General features: G+C 46.4%; 1 protein-coding gene and 1 non-coding gene across 11 annotated transcripts in view; both read left to right on the top strand.

Annotated features, from left to right (window-relative positions):
• The window catches only part of LIMK1 (LIM domain kinase 1), a 133,584-nt gene that overhangs the window by 40,141 nt on the left and 75,356 nt on the right, over positions 1-18,087 (top strand). For all 10 annotated transcript variants that reach the window (XM_075684139.1, XM_075684138.1, XM_075684137.1 and 7 more), the window contains one exon: positions 6,779-6,879. In XM_075684139.1, coding sequence (XP_075540254.1) covers positions 6,779-6,879 — 101 coding nt within the window. The remainder of the gene's footprint in view (positions 1-6,778; positions 6,880-18,087) is intronic.
• Positions 13,098-13,170, top strand: TRNAS-UGA (transfer RNA serine (anticodon UGA)). Its single transcript has one exon. It is a non-coding gene; the product is annotated as a tRNA-Ser (tRNA).

Raw genomic sequence — 18,087 nt, 5'->3', positions numbered from 1 at the left:
GCCATGAGGTGGCACCCTTCACAAAGCTCCAAAATCCACTATGTTGCAGCTGTCATTACGCAGGAATGTCCAGGTACACACTTGCCAAAGTTTGCACATAGAAGAGTTATGACCTTATGAATACAGGCTGAGAACAGCAAGCTTTTCTATAAGAAATGTGAGCAGTTACTGCCAATGGAAGAAGTGTGCTACATGTAGGACACTAGGCATATATATATATAGGTTAAGTGTCCCTCAGCTCATGGAGGGGTTGGCCGCCTCAGCAAGAGTGCAAGCAAAACATCTCATGGTCAAGAACACGACAAGATCTGATGTTGCTCCAAGGCACTCTCATTGGATGAAAGCCAGAAATGTGGGCTAGAATGTGGTGATAAGCCGGCCTTAACCAATTGCCCTTGGCAAAATATTCTCTCTTGAAGGACCCCTCACCAAGTCTGGCCATTGCGCGATAACAATTACGCCGCAGAAAGGTCTGAAATTTCAATTCGAACGCCGTTTCGCTCTTCACTCACGGCGAATTTGTCCAGAGAGGGACGGTGACGTAGTCGGGTTCCTGCGCCTACGTAATCGTGTCCGCAGTGTGACGTCGCTCGTGGTGACACGTGACTTCGAGAATTATTCAAGACAACATCTGTTATCTGTGCAATCTGTTGCTTGAATTGACGAATTGAAGTTTAGAGAAATAATAAAGCACACAAACCGAATGTCCGCATGTTTTTTGTTTTACTTTGCACTGAAGAAAGAGAACTGTACAGTCCCCGACTGTTTATTCGGACCTCACGGGGACTGCGGAAATGTCCGAATAAACAGGTGTCCGAAAATGCAGATTAAAAAAATATATATATATATACTTTATTTCTACGCACTTATTCGGGTTCGGCAGTAGGCTTGAAGAAATCGTGAATGCGCCGTTGCATGCTATTCCGTTTATGCGCAATAAGATAAGCCTGAATCTCCAAGAGGGTCGTACGGTCACTATAGGCGGCTGAAAGCACAGTCACTGCTTGTACACGCTCCGCATGCGACGGCAGCATAGCACATGGTGCGTCATCTTCCGACTAGGAGTGATCGCCCGGTGGTGCAGCAGAAACCTGACGAATGATCTTGCCATCGTCGAGTTCTGTGCATGTCAGTACAGCAGTGTCAGCACCTGTGAAACTGTCAAATGAGATTTATTTATTTATTTATACATACTGCAGCCTCGGTGAGGCTATTGCAGGAGTGGGTAGTGAAAAAAAAGGAAAGCAAGAAAACGAGATACAGGCACAAAAAAATATGAATATCAAGTATATGTAGTTGCTTTCAAAAATTCTTGCATAGGTAAAGAGCGGATACTTCCAGGCAGTGAATTCCAGAGTTCAATGGCCAGTGGAAAGAAGCTGTGCTTGAACATCTCCGTTCGGCAAAAGAAAGGGATAAGGTTGAGATTATGAGAACTCCTAGTGATAGAAGGTGGACTAAAGTTCAAATAATTATGTAGTGTGTCGAGGCGCTCAGAATGAATCAGCGTGTGTAAAAATTTCATGCATTCTAAGCGGCAGCGAGATGAAAGAACTGTAAGACCTGTAGCTGTATAATGGGAAGAAGGGGAAAAATCTCAGCTATAGTTGCGAAAAATGAAGCGCACTGATTTCTTTTAGACTGATTCTAACTTTTTAATATCGGATTTCTTATGAGGATTCCATATGATGCAGCCATAATCAAGAATGGGGCGGATAAGTGTTTTATACGTCATCAGTTTGGTATCCTTTGGAGCCTTACGCAATGAACGATAGAGGTAACCGAGACGTCTAAAAGCTTTGTTACATATGATGTCAATGTGCTTCGACCATGACATGTCATGGGAGAAATGAAGACCAAGGTATTTAAATTCGGTTACTCTTTTTAAATCTTGACCATGGAAAGTGTACGTGAAAAGTGATGGAGATGGGCGTCTGGAGAAGGACATGGAAACAGTTTTAGAGAAATTAATGTTCATTTGCCATTCCTTGCACCACCTACAAAATTTTGCAAAGGAGTCATTAAGTAAATCATGATCCATTGGTGTGTTAATATTATGATAGAGGACGCAATCATCAGCATAAAGACGAATGATGGTGTCCGGAATTGCAATGCAACCACTGCACAAGTCTTGGCAGAACGTTTTCGGCGTCAGTAGGGAGCACGTCGGAAGGTGACAAATCCTAGGCCTTTCGGCACCTGTTTGCCGGCATTCCCCAGCGAAGTCCGCGCAGGCACTGGCGGCGCCATTAGACACTTGACGCGATGTTTCCGTATGCCACGTTGGATCACTGCAACCTCGACACAGCACACAAAGCAAACATCACCATGCTGTCACTCCGACACCAGTCGCACAAACGAAAAACGCAGCCTACTCACTGCGTCGTGCACGAAGAAACAAACAAATCAGCTGCTGGATTGTGTTGACATGGCTTACTAAGCTGAGACCGGAACTGCTGTAGCCACTCTATTGAACCACCAGAAACAATGATGCTGAGCGGGAATTTGCAGTAGCGCCACTTGGTGGGGCAACAAGGAGGCTCCATTGAAAACAAAAATGGTGTTCAGCAAGTCGAACCATGCACCGGTCAGAGTCTGTGCATGGTGCTCTTGATCGAGTTGGCTGAGCGAGGGAGAAGGGGATTCTACTTGAGCGGCTGCTGCTTACGGCGTGGCCGCCGTATCTTGAAAGCGATCTGTGAGGTGACAAAGTGCACGCCTGCGCAGGCGCCGTATTTTGAAAGCAATCTGCGATATGGGCAAAGTGTGTGCCCACATGGGCCTTATCTTCAAAACAATCTGCGATGTGTATAAAGTGTGCCCAGGGCCAGTAGTTTCATATGCACTGTGCTTTCTACATTCGCATTGAAGGGAGAGACAGCGTGACGATCAATTCGCTCGCTAGTGCTGCCGCACTTCCTCACTCCAAAGTTTTGACAGCAACTTTCCATGGTCATCAAGTGAGATGTGTTCATGTTTACCCGTGCATGTGTGGCACCGTGCTTGTTAGTTTAGTTAGTATGCAAATGTTTACAACTTCATACGGCTGATAAAACTACTATCCTTACTTCGCATAGCTGTCTAGTAATTTGCTATCGCAATCAATGCTTTGCCTTATTGGGTGAAACTGCTACTTTCTTGGTTTGTTTTTTACTTTGGACGTTCGGCACTCATTCTTTGCAATAACATTGTTACACATCGCGACCAAATTTTCGGAAGCGAGGAGTTTTGGATACTACGGACTTAGGATAAAACGTAAATTTTTTTTTCTGATTATCAGGGTCTGTTGTAACGAGAGTCGATTGTATTATGGAACATACAAAGGCACAGAGACATGCACACAGCTGAATTTTAGAGGCTAGTAGCTATCGGTGTCTGGTGACACTTCCTTTTCACTGTCTACCGACCACAGAAAGTTATCTTCAGTTCCATTTAATGCATTAGAAATACCGCACTTTTGGAGGTTCGCGCAACCATTGTCTGGGAGAGTGTTCCACGCACCACAGTTTAATAAACAGGCTGAAGTAAGTGAAAATATGCTTTTGGATTTCTATAAGAACTATGTACTTCGGGAAGAAGCCGACTATCGTCTGCTCATGCTTGGTTGATGCCGCCTGTGTAGAAATTAAACTTTGGCCACCCTATCGGTGTCATAGCTGTTGGGTCTCGCCGACTTTGATTACTTTTGAACACTCAACTTAAGGTCAGACCACACATACGCTTGTCAGTGCCTCACTTTTGGCCGCTCCTGACTAGACGCATTGGCAGACATTGCTTCATAGTGAGCTATTGACAATGCTACAAAATGTGCAAATTAGATGTGGCTACTAACAATCCATTGGTCAAGCTTGTGCTGGACAAAGTTATTCTGCACCACTTAGCACAGCCAGACTTGAACAATTGAACGCAAGCGTGCACTCTAGCCCTGTCATACACAAAGCAAACGCTGCTCATACACACTACAGTTGCATGTAACTGTGCTCTGCTATGTAGCGTAAATACCACGGCCATTGCAGGGTGCTGCGACGAGCTCGCTCGCTGAGCGCACTGCAGCTCACTGAGGAGAGATGCATTTGGCGCATCTTAGGCACCAAAATCAGAAAGTAGTGGTGGCTAGTTGAGCGTACAAAATCAAATTTGAACTGCATGCCATGGCGATGTTTAGTATGCAGAGGGTTGTGGGCGCGCCCTGCTCCGCTTTAGCCTCTGCAGTGCAAGGCATTGAAGGAACAGGAGCATCATGAAGGGGATCGCAGCCGATCTTTGATAGGCAATAACTCCGCTCCTGTTGCACACATTGAAATATTTTTTGCTGCAATGTATTTCTGAAATAGGCAAGTCCACCTTCAAATGCATTTCTCTACTTCAATAAAAAGTGTTTCAGTGCCCCTTTAAAGGGATACTAAAGAAAAAGATTATTTTAGCTGTATTGGCAGGTTACCTTTCTACAATACCAAAAAAGCCATTCTTACCATGAGAGGAGGCTTTGCAAGCCAGGAAAGATGCAAAAATTAGAGACTGGTGGCTAGGCTATCATGAACTTTTGCAACAACTTGGTGCAGCATCATGGATTTGACGACATCTGTTTGGGCCAAGTAGGCTTTAACGATAAATGGGCACTATAATGCATTCTAAAAGAGTCAGCAACCAAACTTTGCAGGTTTCAAGAACATTTACTGTGCTACAAAGGCCCAAATATGAGAAAATAGTTTAAAATCAGCAACGTCACAGATGTACCAATGCAGGAGTTTCACCACGAAATTAAAAAAATTGAACATTGGGCTTCATTTTCTCTTCTACTAACCAGCCTATTACCGCGATATTAACAAAATTGTAGTTTTGAAAGGACACTTTATTGGTACTGTTGAACATGGGGGGGGGGGGGATATCTCGAACCCGGCTATATTGAATTATTGTCTTTATCAAACTGTTGTAACAACCCCTTGGAAATCGCATACAAAGTATAGCAGGTACTACACATATTTTGAACTCCCATTCATCACCACATTCAATATATAGAGTGCTGCGCCCCCACAAGTGCACTTCTTTCAATGAAACTACCATCACTTCTTGTGTCTAGGAAAATTCATGTTAACAAAATGGCACTGTTTTGGAAGATGCTGTCAAGGCATTGAATATAAAAGGCAGTACATGCCATGGAAGAAAAATGAGCAAAGTATGTGCGTCAAAATATGGAGGGTTCGTGCAGCAGGCGTCTTATTTGTGCTCCATAATGCCAAATTTTCTTTTGTAATCTTCTCCACATCATAGCCATGGAACGTGGCGAAGCCTATTGATTGCAAAGAAAATAACTGCTGTGCAGTGAAGCATACTATCTGCAGCCATTTTTTTATCGGAAAGGGGATTGCTACACTGCTTCATGAACACAACAGGCCTCCCAGTCAGACACAGGTGCCCCACATGAAATTAGTGCCACTTTTTTGACTGAGTGGCTACAGGCATGGGATCGTTAAATTCCTACATTTCACGCTCTTGGAGATTGTCCGAGATATGCATAGTTTCAGGCAAACTAGCATATGTGATATTTTGAATTGTCAACATATCAAGCGATTTCGTGATCCCCTTCAGTTCGACATACCCATGTTTCACTGTGCAAACTGAATGTTTGTTTTTAGTGTCCCTTTAATGACTGTATTCTAATGAGGCAGTAGCACACTGTAAGCCAGAGACTAAACTACAACATTTGTCTGTAATGTTTCCAGACTGATTTAGCATATGTGTAGTGCCATCTTTTCGGGCTAACCTGAGCTATTTATGTTAATTGCTGTGGCAGCCACTAGATGGCGCTACATCTAGAAAAATACATTGTCACTAGTCGTCTGTGCATCCTACTGTGAGTGAATGTGGAGAGATGGACGTCAACCTTGAACTGTGTGTAAACATAAAATTCTGTGTGAAGCTTGGCAAGACAGCCACACAGACGTATAAGCTCCTTTGTGACGCTTAAGGCAACGAGACATTATCGCGGGCACGAGCTTTCGAGTGGCACAAGAGGTTCGTTGCGGAGAGAACGTCGGTGGAAGATGACATAAGGCAGGAGCGCCCTGCAACCTCACGGAATGAAAACATTGTGGCTCGGATCAGGGAGATCATACAGCAAGACCGCACAATTACAGTCAGCATGCTATCAGGTGCTCTCGACATTAGTAAGACAACATGCCACCATATTTTGTTTGAGAACTTGGGGCAACTAAAGCTGAATGCTTCCCCTGAATGTACTTCCCCATGCGCCATACTCGTCTGATTTCTTCCCATGCAATTTTTTCCTGTTTCCTCGTGTGAAGAGAACCCTAAAAGGTAGCTGGATGGGGAGCGTGGAGGCCATTCAAGGCAGCACAACAAAGGAGCTGACAGCCCTGCCAAAAGAACCGTTTTCCAACTGTTTCCAAGACCTCAAGAAGCATTGAAAGCTGTGTGTAGACTGCAAGGGAGACTATTTCGAGGGGGTGCTGCACAAATAATTTCTATGTTAAATGCGTTTGTTTTAATGGACTCAGTCTCGGAACTTTACAGACAAAGGTTGTATTTGGCTTTTTGTAAAATACTGTAATACCACCCCGTGCCTCATTTTAAAAGAACTGTTTCAGAAGGAGTTGCATGCAAAGCAGTCCTGGTTCCTCTTGTTATGTCTTCTTCCGTGGTTTGATCTTGTCCTTCATTGAATATTCCTTGCAGCAATGTTTAATACTCATTTGCAGCTCAAAAGCCTTTCTCCATGACTGGAATAATCCCACCCATTTGCTACCTAAACTTGCAGGATGAAGGTGCTGTTGGCACAAGTGGCATGCGATCACGTCAGCTCAAAAGGTCCAGTGGTGGCAGGGAGCGCTCGTCGTCTCTTCCACGTCTACTAGTCAGGTGGGTTGCACCTCGAGCTGTAAGGCACAACTGGTGTAGGACTTGTTAAGGATGTATGTGAAAATTTTGTTGGGCAGCTGCTGAAATGCCTTCAATGAAGTTTTTAAAGAAAATGTCATTCTAGTGACTGATTAGATCAGAGAGCTTAGGCCCACGATTATTTATACAGTCAACTTCCAATAATTTGACCTTGACAGAAGTGACAAAATTGATTAATTACCTGGTGAGTAAAATTAAACAAGATACAGAGAAAATGCCAAAACCCAGCTCTGATTAATTGGGCAGTATTTTCAAAATTCTAACATGCTCTCGAATCAAATGTGCACCTACTTTCTATGTTTCCAAAGCAGGAAACTAACTTAGAAATGACATAAAATGGAAGTTGAGCAGGCTTTAGAATTGTGAGATTTACAGTAGTTTGGAAGGCTGCCATAGTATAACTCAACTCCTGAGATTATTTTCTCAATTGTGCACATAGCCACGTCACAACCGCCATTTAAATTTTTGGCGAAGCTTTGCCCCCTTCACACGCCAAGTGTAACGGTGAAAGATCGGGCGCGAGGATGACGGCAATACAGTGGTCACGTGAGCCACTCTATTCAAATCATGTGCCTCGCCGATACCCATGATGACGTCATGATTGTCTTCGTTATGAGAGCCTGTTAGATGACCCACGGTGTTTCCAGCAGGCACTGCTGATAATTTTTGCTAAATTAAAATGTCTTCTGGTGACTTGTGGCCTGTTGAACAATTTTCATCAGGGTTGAAAAACGATAATTAGTTGAAAGCTCAGTTTTTTCGAAAAATGTTTCAGCTTCCTTTTAAAGCTCCTAAACAAAGCAGAAATCTAAAGCGCACTCAATTCTTTTGCAAGAAAAATGGGCAAGGCTCTATTATGGGCAGCACAATGTTGGCCGGTTGCCGTAAGCTTAGTTAAAAATTAGTTTTGCTGCAGTGCATCTGTGTTGAGGTCGAGCTACATGGAGCGAACTTTCACGGTGAACTTCATGGGGCAGAAATAGAAGCGGCAGCACAACACCGATAGTTTGCTGGCTTGGCTGCATGGAGCGAAAAAAAAGAAGGGGTACGCAGCCGTGCGTCCGTCACCTCACTGTTAAAAGTTTCCAGGCTCAAGAAACATGTTTTTTTCTTTAAAAAAAGACAGTTTGCAGTCTATGATCTGTTGTTAACTTTGAGGGTTGATTTTTTTCGACATATGCGACTGCCCAGGGTCGATTTCTTTTATTGCAGATTTCAATTCTTCTTAGGGACTTATTTCGAAAAAAATTCACCGCAATTTTTCTAGGGTGACCGTAAAGTGAGAAAAAAATATTTTGCGTTGGTATATATGTACTCTTCATTCATGAATAACAACAATAAAAAAGGAAATAAACTTATAAGAATTAAAAATTTGATGCATTTTTATACGCATAGTTCAAGGCCCTGAAAATGCGCACACGAGAATATTTCGCAGGACTCAAATGTTCCTGCTCTTACACTAATATCTAATATGTACATCCATAGCGTAATCGAACTACGTAGGGGCATGCACTCAAGAAAACTGTGTGGTTGTGTGGCCATCAAAAAAAGCAAAACGTGTGACAAACTTCCTCTAATCTTCGTTTGCAAGTTTTGCAAACGCAAGAAGCCGAAACCGCCCGCGAGAATGAAACCCGAACCGCCACATGCCCACGTGCGCGCCAACGCGCAGGCGGTGCTATATAGACGCGCGGGAGCGAACTAGTGCTAAAACAAACCATGCAACGAAAATCGAGAGAGGGAGGCGCACAAAAAAAATTCCCCGTATTCCCACAGAGTGGCAGCACATGACAGAAAAGAAAAAAGTTAGGAAATGGGCGGGCTTTTAAAACGTACAGACGGCGCCGTAAATATACGGCATCGACCATTTTCGGATTTGTTCGCGCCGCCGTATATTTATGTCATTGACCCTCAAAGGGTAAAGGAATAAGCAGTTTAAAAAAACTTTCGTACATGTGTTTACAAACAGTTTCTACACATTCTAGTAAGCTGTAAACATTTTAGTTGGCTGAAATTGTGATGACTATGTTGTGCGGTGGCACGAGCTTGGTGCGTGTATAGTGCCTGTGCACCTCCTGTGTTACCTGCAAGCGACTGTGTGGTGGTAGTCGCGTCCATTGAGTAGCATCGTTGTGTGAAAATGTTGCAGAAGGTTCTGTTGTTGTTCAACAGCGACGTTGGTTATTTGCTTTTTTGTGTGTAAAAAACACACTGTGATAATTCATGTTTACTTCGGTTTCAGTTCCTGAAAGCCTCCTCTAAGAACAGGTGTCTAGTACTGCACCCAGAGGGGATAGCAATATCGAAATTTGGTGTGAAACAGACCTGTTGGCAGCTCTCGTTCTTAATACTGCCAGGCATCCCATGTGCCATCTGGTCCACACAGATGCAAACAGCCTGGAAACCAGGCGCAGTCGGCTTCTATCTATAATATCTAGTCCCCTTTTTCTCTCAATACACTTGGCCACACAACGGACACTCCACTGGTTACACTAGGAAAAACACTAAAGGATTAAAACTTGTGGCTTCTCACAACCGAATCCAGTTGCACCGTGCAGGCAATTTTGGGCCTAATTAAAAAAAAATTGCACTTTAAAATGTATCGGTTACATACCATAGTCCGACTTTGTGAGCTACGGTGAATGCTTGAAGATGTACCTAACACAGGCCGAAAATAGGCATTTTTTATAGATGTGTGGTCAGCGCATTCACTACCTCTAAGCTCTGCCAAGGAAGTCGCTGTTGTTATAGGGGTATATCAACCCCTTTAGTATGTAGTAAAATAATTCAAGCACAGCGTACCCCATGACTTGGCCTACGTACCGTTTGCACATGACTTGTGCAGCACATCGTCACTGCCCTGGTGACGATGTGCTCCTATGGACACCTGCACGAACACCCGGTTTATGTGAGAAGCTTGAGTCTCAATATATTGGCCCCTACAAAGTCGTAGAGCAGACCTTGCTGGTGAACTATCGCGTTACACCTGTTGATGCCCCAACTAACCGACGCTGCCGCGGAACAGAGATTGTGCACGTTTCCTGCCTGAAGCCCTTTCATCTCCGTTCCACTGTCTAATGTGCGGCCAGGCTGGCCGCTTCAGTCCATGGGGGAAATTAGTGTAAACATTTATGCGGACTTCATCTGTACAAAGTCATCAGCAATCGTCGGCTCGTGTTCGTTTTTGCTTCGGCACCATTTTTCCTTCTTGGAATAAAGCGTCGTCTCGACGATGGTATTTCAATATAACAAAATTTCGCTTCCGCTGCAAAGGAATGCCCAGGCAATAAATGGAAACTTCCACGTTCGTTCGCAGATGGTCAAATTATTGAATTACAAGGGGCTGCTTGCAGATGCACCTCTCAAATCGCGCTTGGCGCAACAAGCGGAAGTGGAGCCGCATCATGTTTCGTCTAAAGTTCAAGTGCGAAAAAACCCGCTCACCCAGCGCACTTTGTCCTTAAGGTGTGAGTGAAAGTGTGCGAGGGTGGGACAATAAAGACGGTGGCTTCACGAGTGCCGCCTTCCCGTAACGGAAAATGGGGAGGGGAGCGAGCTCTTGGTGACGCGATCAAGCGCGCGCGAGGAGCTGATGGGCGGACGGGTGGAGGGGTAAGTTTGCACGCGTTCTGGCTCTGGCTGCACATGGCTTTAAGCATGGCTGAGCGCATACACAGCCATGCACCCTGCTTCTCAGTGGTAATCTGCCACGTATGCAAAGAGTGGCCTTGCCAAGTCGGTGTGGCATCATGTAAGCTGTCTCCTCACGCGTTTATTATTGGAGTTGGTAAACTGCTGACACATTCTGCAGGGCTTGGAAACCCAAATTACCAAAAAAGTAAATGCGATAAGAATTAATGCTGCAGTACAGGTACCAATCATGCTTTATTCAAACTAACCTTTACGGCAGTCCACTGCCCACTGCCGCGGTTCCCGCGAGCCGGTGCAAACTTTAAAAAAAGTCGGTAAGTTTCTTTTGAACGTTGTTTGATCCGTGAACTTAGAGCTTTCACTTGAGTTGGGCAACGTCTAAAAGGAGGTCCTCTGCGGCGTCGCGTGAACAGATGAAGTTCTGGATGCGGTCTATGTGCCATAGCACCTTGGCAAACGTAGTAAGCACAAGCACGGCATCTGTGGCATCGTCGTTGTCCTCGTCCGATGTCACAGCAGTGTCAGCACTAGGCAAAGCCTCCTTGGTGGCATTGTCCAGTGACACCTCGCTGCAGATTGCAATGTTGTCGTCGGCCTCCACGTACTCAGTAACGGTCGTGGTGAGGTTTAAACCCTCGAAATCCTCGGCGGCGAAGCCTGCATCGGCCTCGAGCGGCATTGAGGTTGTTGCGTCCCCAGCAGAGGAGGCAGTCTCTCGCTTAAAGCCACAGTGCTTGAACGAGTTAGCGATTGTGCTTCACGACACTGCGTTCCATGAACTGGCAATGCAATGAATGGCGTCGAGTACAGTGATCTTCTTTTCCAACTCGCTGTGCTCCATAGCTGCCAGCCGACGCTGTACTAACCGCTTCCGGTACCCTTGCTTGACGCACTTAATGATGTCAGCATCCAGCGGCTGCAGCCGGCTTGTGCAGTTGGGTGGAAAAAAACAACCTTTATGTTCCTCAGGCTGGATGTATCGGGTGGGTGGCATGGTGCGTTGTCTACGAAAATCAATATTTTCCTCGCCTTAGCACCGTTTTTGTTATCCAGCTGCTGCAAATAATTGCTGAAGAGCGAAGACGTTATCCACGCCTTTTTGTTGAAGTTGTAGCTGCACGGCAGTGTCTTCAAGTTCTTAAAGCACCGTGGCTTTGCAAACTTTCCAGCAACGAGCACGGGCAGCCTCTCGGAACTGTCCTCATTAGCACACAATAGTGCCGTCACACGCTCTTTACTATGCTTGCCACCATGACAGCTGTCACCCTTAAGCGCAAGGCTTTGCTCGGGCTGCATATGGTAAAAAATACCGCTTTCATCGGCGTTGAAAACGTCGCAGGCCTTGTATGCAGCAATCATCTCCTGCAGCAACTCCATCCACTCGTTCACCGTCGAAACGTCCACAGAAGTGCTTTCTCCACAGGAGTAGCTGTACACAAACCTGTTTCGTTTTTTAAAGCGATCCAGCTACCCGTTCGATGCCTGAAAGTCGTCGATGCCCAGACGCAATGCCACAAGGTCCGCCTTCTCTTTTAGAATGGCGCCGTCAACGTTGATCGCAGAGCTCCGTGCTTGATGCAGCCACTTGATGAGAACTTTTTCTAACTTCTTATGCTGTCCTTCTTTTGCCGCTTTCCGCTTTCCACTTGTTGGCATTCTGCAATATCACCGCTTTGTTTGCCAGGATTGTCTTAAGCGAAGATCAATGCTGGCTTTCGTGGCTTCATGCCGCTTTTCCGCTTCCACGATAATATTCAGCATTCAGCTCATCGTCGAGCGTCAGTACTGTCCACTTTCGCCACATCGTGTGTTGCGTGGCTCCACACAACTCAGAACCTCCGCTAAACGCTGGTCGCTAGGGTTGCGGTAAAGGACATGTGCGATAAACCTAGGCCTTTTCGCACTACCTTGTCGGCGATCTGCTGCTGGGAAACTGGAACGAGAGAAACGCTTCCCCAACGCGACGAGAGGAGACGCCGCCGAGAAGGGAGGGAGAAAGTGATTGTGGACATGAAAAGGTGCTATTTCAGCACACCGGGCGTCGTGGGCGGCTGCTGGTGGGGGGTAGAGAAACGTTTCCCCAACGCGACGAGAGGCGACGCCACCAAAAAGAGAGGGAGAAAGTGATTGTGGAGAAGAAAAGGTGCTCTTTCAGCAAAGCGAGCATTGCGGGAGGCTGCTGGTGGTGGAGAGAGAAACGAACGATGAGACGAGGCAGGGAAGGAAGCTGTGCCGGAGTGAACCGGTCGAGCGGTGTCAAGCGCTCCACATGCGGAGAGACGGGAGCGAGGAAAGAGACTTGTGGCACTTTTCTTTCGTCCGGTGTTCCGTCCCGCGTTTCGCGAGGGTCGTGCTATAATGCGGGTCAGGTGTAAATTTGCATCGGATAACTGGGGTTCTTAAGGCATTGCTTCTATGGGGACTTCTCCAGGACTGCGCTAATTCGTTGAAAAACCTGGGTCTTCGCAAAACCGGGGGACGTATAATTGGGGTTCCACTGTACCCAAGAAAGTGGATGGGGAAATGGCGCCACAGTAGCCCAATTGGTAGAGCATCGCACGTGAAATGCGAAGGTTGTGGGATCGTTCCCCACCTGCGGCAAGTTGTTTTTTCATCCACTTTCATTTCCATTAATTTATCGTTTCTTTATTTAATAAATTCAGCACAAGTAATTTCCCCTATTTTGTCCTTGATGTCAGTGTTTATTGGCTTCTTATGATATGTCTAATAAAAACCGGGCCCCTCGGTTAACCCCCTTTCTTTTCCTTTATTGCCTGCGGTTTGAAACATTTGTTCCCACTTGCATGGGTCACGAAGTGAAAGGCAGTTTCATACACGAGGGTAGCGCAACCGCAGACTCGGACAGAATAACAGAACACGAGTGCTGTCAGTACCGTCATGAATTGTTACAACTAGCGTGTATTTCGGTTACTGAAGATTTCACAATCCCGATTTCAACACGTGACTTCATTCCCTGGAGTGCTGCCCTTCGCGCTTCATCTGCGGTTCGTACAGACAGAAAATCTAGGCTGTTTATCTCATCTGTATTCTGGTGCTCGCGCACTGCACATGCTGATGGCAAACATTGGAACGGCTTTGTCTGCATGCTTCGTCACGCTGACGAGTGCCCAAAGCTGTTCGGCTGGCTTGTGGCACAATATGAAACACAGGTCCTTCGAAAGGGGAGAAAGCAATGTCCCACGCATGCCAGAAGGGAACCAGACCATTGACAGAGAGCAGGGTTGCTTTCTGGCGGCCAGGTCTGCTTACTCCGATTTTTGTGTGGATAGCGTCTGCTCATCTTACTTGAGTTTTTGGTATATTCTTGGTGGCGAGGAATTGTTGTTATTGTGAGGGAAGGGGACAGCCCTTGCCGCCATTACCCTAACTGTATCGCACAAAGCAGACATTTAAACTAATCCGTGGCAGGCAGAGCTATCATCAGTCGGTGTTCCTGGAAGTGGTCTCCCTCTCACGTACTAGTTAAGATCAATGCTGCTTAGCTTCGGCGATTCCAGGAGCCGGCACTCTTGTATCAGAGCATGGCCAGTGTCACCCTAATCCCCATTCATGTTCATGCAGTTTACAAACAGAAAAAAAAAGCGATGCCCTCTCGATAAACGACATCTCTTTTGGAATGCATGGGGCTCATAGTGTTTTAGTTGGCAAAATGCAAAGCTTTTCTGTCACGCATGTATATCAAAAGCACCCTTTTTGGCGCACTGGGGCTCTGTGTACTGTTAGCTCCAAAGTACCTTATGGAAACGGGCTAGCTGGGGGACTTCTGAACGTAGGGAAATAGGCATCAGGTCTATATTGCAGTCGAAACAAAACTGGTGTCAGCGGTGCAAACAACTCTAATTTCTTTGCATGTATGCATGTTTTGGGGTAGCTTACAAACGCCCTGTGACTTCCTCTAGCAGTAGGGCCTTGCCATTCGGCTGTTCCACAGGACTGGGGGCATAGTCAGAGGGGGCGAGGGCTTACGGGGCTTCAGCCCCCCTGGAATTTTTTCGTGCTGTCGTGCGCCACGAACCAAAACAACCCCCAATGCCGGAAATCATGCTGGATTTCGCCTAGAATGTTCTTTTCATGCTCGAAAATACATTTCAGCGCGAACATTGCGAAGCTGGGCTGGATATCGTGACAACGCCCATGCACCGGAGTCAGATAACACAAAGAGCCCAATCCGAGCATGAAGTTTCAAGGGCATTTTGATGGCGAGCGGGCTCGTCGCGGCATCTCGCGGAGGCCGCGGAATCTACGGAGTGCATGGATTTCAATTCTGAAACTTTATGGGTATAAAGTTCTCATAAGCTTTTGATGTGAAAGGTGCATTGACATTTCCAGTTGTGCTTTAGATCTCCAACTACGGAAGTTTGTGGGTTTAATGTTGTTATAAACATTTGACGCCAAAGGTGCATTGACTTTCCTAAAATCATACATAGCATCTGTGGGGTTCTCACACCCATGCTCTTGAGACAAAGGAACGACAACACAGTAGTGCGAACAATCACAAGGGCATTTATTGCACCTTTCATAGATCAATGCCTGCTAGCCGAGTTGCTATCCACAAAACATGCCGATGGGCGCGCGACAAATCGCGACCGACTCACCGCGACCGGATAGCGAGCGAAAATGTTCGCCCCATGCTGGATCCCAATGCCTGGTTGTTCGCGTGTACGGTCACACGAATGGTAGCGCGTTCGAAGGTGGCCACGCGAGACGGTCTCGCAGAAGCATGGATTGGCGCACGCGCGGCACGTCCGCGCTACTTGCCGTCTTGAACCAAAGAGGAAGCGCCTTGTCTTTCCCGCACCCAAGTAACCCCGCCGTGAGGCGGCGCTAGCAGCGCAACACTTGCGCCATCTCTCGCACTGCGCTTCAACCACTCCGACCGCCGCGGGTGCCAGGCCACGCGGCGAAGCTGCACTGCAGGTGACGTGAGCTATGCAGGAAAACAAGATATCAGGGGACGTGTGAGTCGCACATCCCCACACATCATACAACGAGACAAGCCAAATCAACACACTATTAGACAAGCTGACAAAGCACGCAGCGAGGTTGGATGAGAGGAAGCGTTGTGGCAGTTCATTTGTGCTGTTATGTTACAGAAAAGAATATTAACATTTTTTTCACCTGCGCCAAAGCATCCATGTCAAGACACTAAAGCCAGCAAAGGTAACTACGGTCTTATTTATTTTTCTACTTTGACTTTTATTCGCAAGGACACATTGAGCCACTTCATTTTTTTTTTTTTTTCGTTACACGCGGGCTGCCGGAACCAGCCAGAGTGCATGCATCTTTCTCGTGTTGCCCCAACCACCGCGCAGCACACTTCAATGCGGGTTCATTTTTCTTTGGCCAAGTGGATTTTCGTCTGCCATTGTTTTGGACGCTTTCTGGCTAGCAGACGAGAAAAAGAAACAATGCATGGTCGCTCGCCGCCATCATTGCGGGGACTCGACAGATTGCAACGCGTTCGCATGAGCGCAACCTCTCCGCACAATTTTGTCTCGCCAGTGTAGAGAACCGAGCAGTATGCTTATGGTTCTCTGTGGACCAAGCGTCTCACAATTTCTTCGATATTCCTTCGGTAGCCACATTTGGTGCCAAAAGTACGCATTTGATTATGGTCAACATGCTTTCCTTGCATATTTTTCAGTTCCGTGCCCCCGCCCCACACATAAAAGAAAGGCACTGTTGCGGCGCAGCAAATTGTCACATGGTGAAAGTTCAGTTTTATTACTTCTTCTTTTGCGGAAAGTAATGGGCCGCGAGATGCTTCAGTTGCCGGATACACTTATGTTATTTCGGTAGCAATTATATGGACACTCTAGGTGCACTCCTGCCATCGACGTTGCCCTCATGTTCCGTATAAAGTCCAAGGGCGATAACATCGTGACTGTGTATGTGCGAGTGATAGTGATCGTGATCGTGTATGTGTGAGTGAAAGCGTAGGGGAGGGGGGGGAAGGGCGCCGCATAGATGAGTCGACGATGGTGGTGGCTCAATCTTCTGTATGCAAGGGAGAAAAGCGGTGAGGAAGTGCGCCACCTCCTGTCACGTGCAACGCATCAGTGGGAGTAGTGCGAGGGGGGGCTGTGATCTATGAATCTTTTGTTGCGCAAGATGTTTATTTGCCTTGTTTGATGCATTATATACAGTAACTTTTTCTTAGATACGTAGATTTATTGAAAACTCGTACATGTATTTAAATAACTTGTTGCTAGGTTTTGTGTATATGTGCAGTGAACTTAGTTTCCAGTGACACTTGCCCTTTATCAAGCTGTATCTTCTCATTTGTATATTCCATTGTATATTCGCATTTCTAATGCACAAGGGCGAGTCAAATGAAAGTGAGCCAACCCACCCCGCGTAATAATGGTTCCGTTCACTATGTGCGAGGCATGCGCGTGGCACAGAGTCATCTCTCATTTACAAAAAGTGACTCGCAGGTGTGAGGATAAAGGTTCTTTAAAGGGCCCCTCACCAGGTTTGGCCATTTTGAGCTGACAAGCACAGAGCATGCATTGCACGACAACAATTGTGTCTGCAAAGTATTGCGCCGTGGAAAGATCTGAAATTTCAGTCTGAATGCCGTTTCCTTCTTCACTTGCGGCCGCTGCGCTCCAAGCCAGATGGTGACGTAATCGTGCCCTTGTGCCTACGTAATCGTGTCTGCAGTGTGACGTCGCTCGTGGTGACATGTTATTTCGAGAATTATTCAAGACAACATCTGTTGTTTGTGTGATCTGTTGCTTGAATTGACGAATTGAAGTTTAGAGAAATAATAAAACACACAAACGGAATGCCTGCGTGTTTTTTTGTTTTACGTCACACCGAAGCAAGAGAGATGCACTTCCGCTTCGTCTGCTTACTTGTTCCCACGGTCGTGCGGACACGTGCGAAGGTACCGAAACTATGCCATTTTCTACCATATTCCAGCATGTGATCATGTTCTGCGATTCACTTGTTCTGCGTCAGTATTCATGTAGCATTGAATTGTACTGCTAGTCATGTGTCCTTGTGCACAATGAGCAAAATTGTGTGCTGCTCGAAACGATAACAGCTCGCGCACAACGCCGCCAGCGAAAGTGCGTGGTGCTGGAAAAAAAAAGTGAGGAGAAAAATAAAAGTGAAGGTGGGGCCCATGGCGTATGTGTCACGCGATCTTCGAGGTCCGGCATGGGGGAACGTAGAGAAGGAATTTCGTTTGCGGAGGCTAGACGGGGCGAGTGGAGAGAGTCTCACTATGCAGTTGAGCCCGCCTGCAGAAATCATGGGTTTGCGGCACTGAAATATTTCTATCTCTGCTATTAATGAGCCAATTTGAAAAGTTTTTCGGCAGTACACGCTCTGGAGGACACGTAACAACTTCCGGCATATAAGAAAAATTTGCTATGCGGCCTTGTGAGGGGCCCTTTAATGCTCTCGTACACTGGGTTGAACTTGGTTTCGTGGCATAATGGACACTCCAAAAGTTGAACAGCGTGGTGTCGTGAGGTTTTTGGCAGC

Source organism: Dermacentor variabilis, chromosome 3, assembly GCF_050947875.1.
Source record: "Dermacentor variabilis isolate Ectoservices chromosome 3, ASM5094787v1, whole genome shotgun sequence".
In the NCBI taxonomy this organism is placed as follows: domain Eukaryota; kingdom Metazoa; phylum Arthropoda; class Arachnida; order Ixodida; family Ixodidae; genus Dermacentor; species Dermacentor variabilis.
This window is presented reverse-complemented; position numbering and strand designations above follow the sequence as displayed.